This window comes from Plasmodium reichenowi, chromosome 14 (genome assembly GCF_001601855.1).
Source record: "Plasmodium reichenowi strain SY57 chromosome 14, whole genome shotgun sequence".
NCBI lineage: Eukaryota > Apicomplexa > Aconoidasida > Haemosporida > Plasmodiidae > Plasmodium > Plasmodium reichenowi.
Genome location: NC_033659.1, coordinates 2,907,400 through 2,909,899, shown reverse-complemented (window position 1 = coordinate 2,909,899; position 2,500 = coordinate 2,907,400). Strand labels below are relative to the sequence as shown.

Genomic DNA, 2,500 nt, shown 5'->3' with positions numbered 1-2,500 from the left:
ATATGTAAGGTTATTATAAAAATAATTCATCATTTTTGTATATTCTATTTTATATTTACTTTCTTTTACATGTAAAGCAGAATTTATGTCATTATTTCTACATGATATGTAATTTTTATCATATATATAGTCATATTCGCTTGTTACGTTTTTTCTACATATGTTCTTCTTATAATATCTTTTGTTATCTATATTTAATGCGTGGTTATATATATTTAACGTATCAATAATATGAACATAAAAAAAGGAATTTAATATATTCCAAAGTTTTATTCTATACATATCACGCCTCAAACAACAAAAAATACTACTACTACAAATACTATTAATACTACAAATATTACAAATACTATTAATACTACAAACACTATTAATACTATTAATATTATTATTATTTATTTGTTTACTTATTTGCTTTTTTAATACCATGTAACCTATTTTATATTCCATATATCTTGTTAACCCCTCTTTCAGCCATAAATATTTTTCTTTTTTAATATATATACTGTTACCCCATATAATATGAAATATTTCATGCACCGTTAATTTTATACTATTATATATATCATATATCCTACTATGCTTATTTATTAAAATAAAAGACTCTAGAAATGTAAGACAATTTGCATTCTCTTCTCCTACATATTTATATCTTCTTACAATCATAAATTGTAAAAATTCATTTTTCCTTATTTCCCTTTTAAAAATATTCTTCCTCATAAAAACATGTAATATAAAAATTAATAAACCTAAGAAATATTCATATGATTTTTTTGTCATTTCAAAATTATCATTCTTTTTTTCAATATATATATAAATATCTATACCATGCATCTTAAAGTATAATTTGTTGTAAATACCAATGAAGAGACAAAAATTGTAATGTACAATTTTATGTGTATTATAAAATTTATACGTCAAATATTTTTCATTTCTTTTACCATAAGAATTATTATGATGATTAATTAAAATGTAGTTATTGCTAATAATCCCACTGTTTTTTTTTTTTTTTACTATTTTATTATTTCTAGGAAAATGTTTCTTTAAAATATACCCAGGATTCTTATCAATTATCCTCACATCATTATATTTTCCATGTTCCATTTTATTACTACAATGAAAAAGCAGTTTCTTTGTTAACACTTTTTTGTTCAAAAGGAAAGAATTAAAATGAATTTTTCTTTTATTATAATATACACTTCTTATTTTACTATTACTTACAGCTGAAGGGGCAGAAGGAGATGGACAAGCAGAATAATGCAAAATATGAAATCTATTATAATTTTCATACAAATATTTTTTATTTCTTAATTTTTTTCTTTCATACAATCTATTGTATAAAACCCATCTTTTACTTTTCCTTTTTCTTTTCTTCCCATATTTCTTTTCAACTTGTATATAATTATATAATCTTTTCCAAAATGTACTATTATCCAATTTAATCTTTTTATTATAAAAAGAAAAAGAATCTATAAATTTAATTTCGAAAGACACACTTAATGAAAAATATACTTTATGATTATTATCTTGCAAACATGGAAATATATATGGTAAATAATAAAATTCACAAAATGTTGATATATAATTATAATTTTTGTCATTTTCAAAAGATATATTCTTAAAATATAATCTTTTAATAATCTTATCATTCTCAAATTTAAAATAATATAGTTTCCTTCTTTTATATATCTTTTCTATGTAATTCTTATTTTGACTATCTAAAGATGTTACAACTAAATTTTCATTCTTTATTTTATTTCTTTTTTCTTTTCTTATTCCTTCTTTAGATGCACCAGAAACATATATACCTTCAATACTTTCTTGTATATTTTCATAAGAAAACCATATTACCAATTTATATAAACCACATAATGAAAAATTTCTTAAATACATATCAATATATTCACTCTTCTTATATATATCTTCCTTCTTTATTTTCCTTTCTATATTACGTGGACATATATAAAAACATTCTAATACACGTAAGTATTCTCCATGTATATAAACACTTATCTTCTCTTCAACACATTTTGACAACTTCAAGAAATAGATCACACAGTATCCATAATATTTTAAATTAGGATATAGTGCTAAAAATATTAAATGTACTTTATACCTAGAAAAAAAAAAAAAAAATAATAAAAATAAAAATAAATTCATATAAAAATATAAATATATAATACGTTTATATGTATTTATATATATGTAGATCTCTTCATCATTATTTATTTTGTAAACAAAATAAAATTATTTATATATATATATATATATATATATAATTACTTTAGGGGTTTTATTTTTTTATTCAAATTAAGCTTTTTTCTTAAATGATACAAATGGAATTGTTTAGTTTTCATTATTAAAAAAAAAGAAATTTACAAAAATAAATTAACATTTAAAAAAAAAAAAAAAAAAAATTAAAGAGAAAGATGGAGAGAGAAAAATAAACATATAAATAAATACTTACATAAACATATATTATATTTTATTTATATGATAT

At 19.4% G+C, this 2,500-nt stretch overlaps 1 protein-coding gene across 1 annotated transcript in view; it reads right to left on the bottom strand.

The window, feature by feature from the left end:
• PRSY57_1471600 (M1-family alanyl aminopeptidase, putative) overlaps window positions 1–2,357 on the bottom strand; it is a gene marked incomplete at both ends in the record, with an annotated part of 4,088 nt that extends 1,731 nt beyond the window's left edge. Inside the window, 2 exons of the mRNA XM_012910312.2 lie at window positions 1–2,116; window positions 2,284–2,357. The exon at window positions 1–2,116 is cut by the window's left edge and continues 1,320 nt beyond it. Of these exons, the coding sequence (XP_012765766.2) occupies window positions 1–2,116; window positions 2,284–2,357 (2,190 nt within the window). The remainder of the gene's footprint in view (window positions 2,117–2,283) is intronic.
• Window positions 2,358–2,500: the final 143 nt, after the last annotated feature.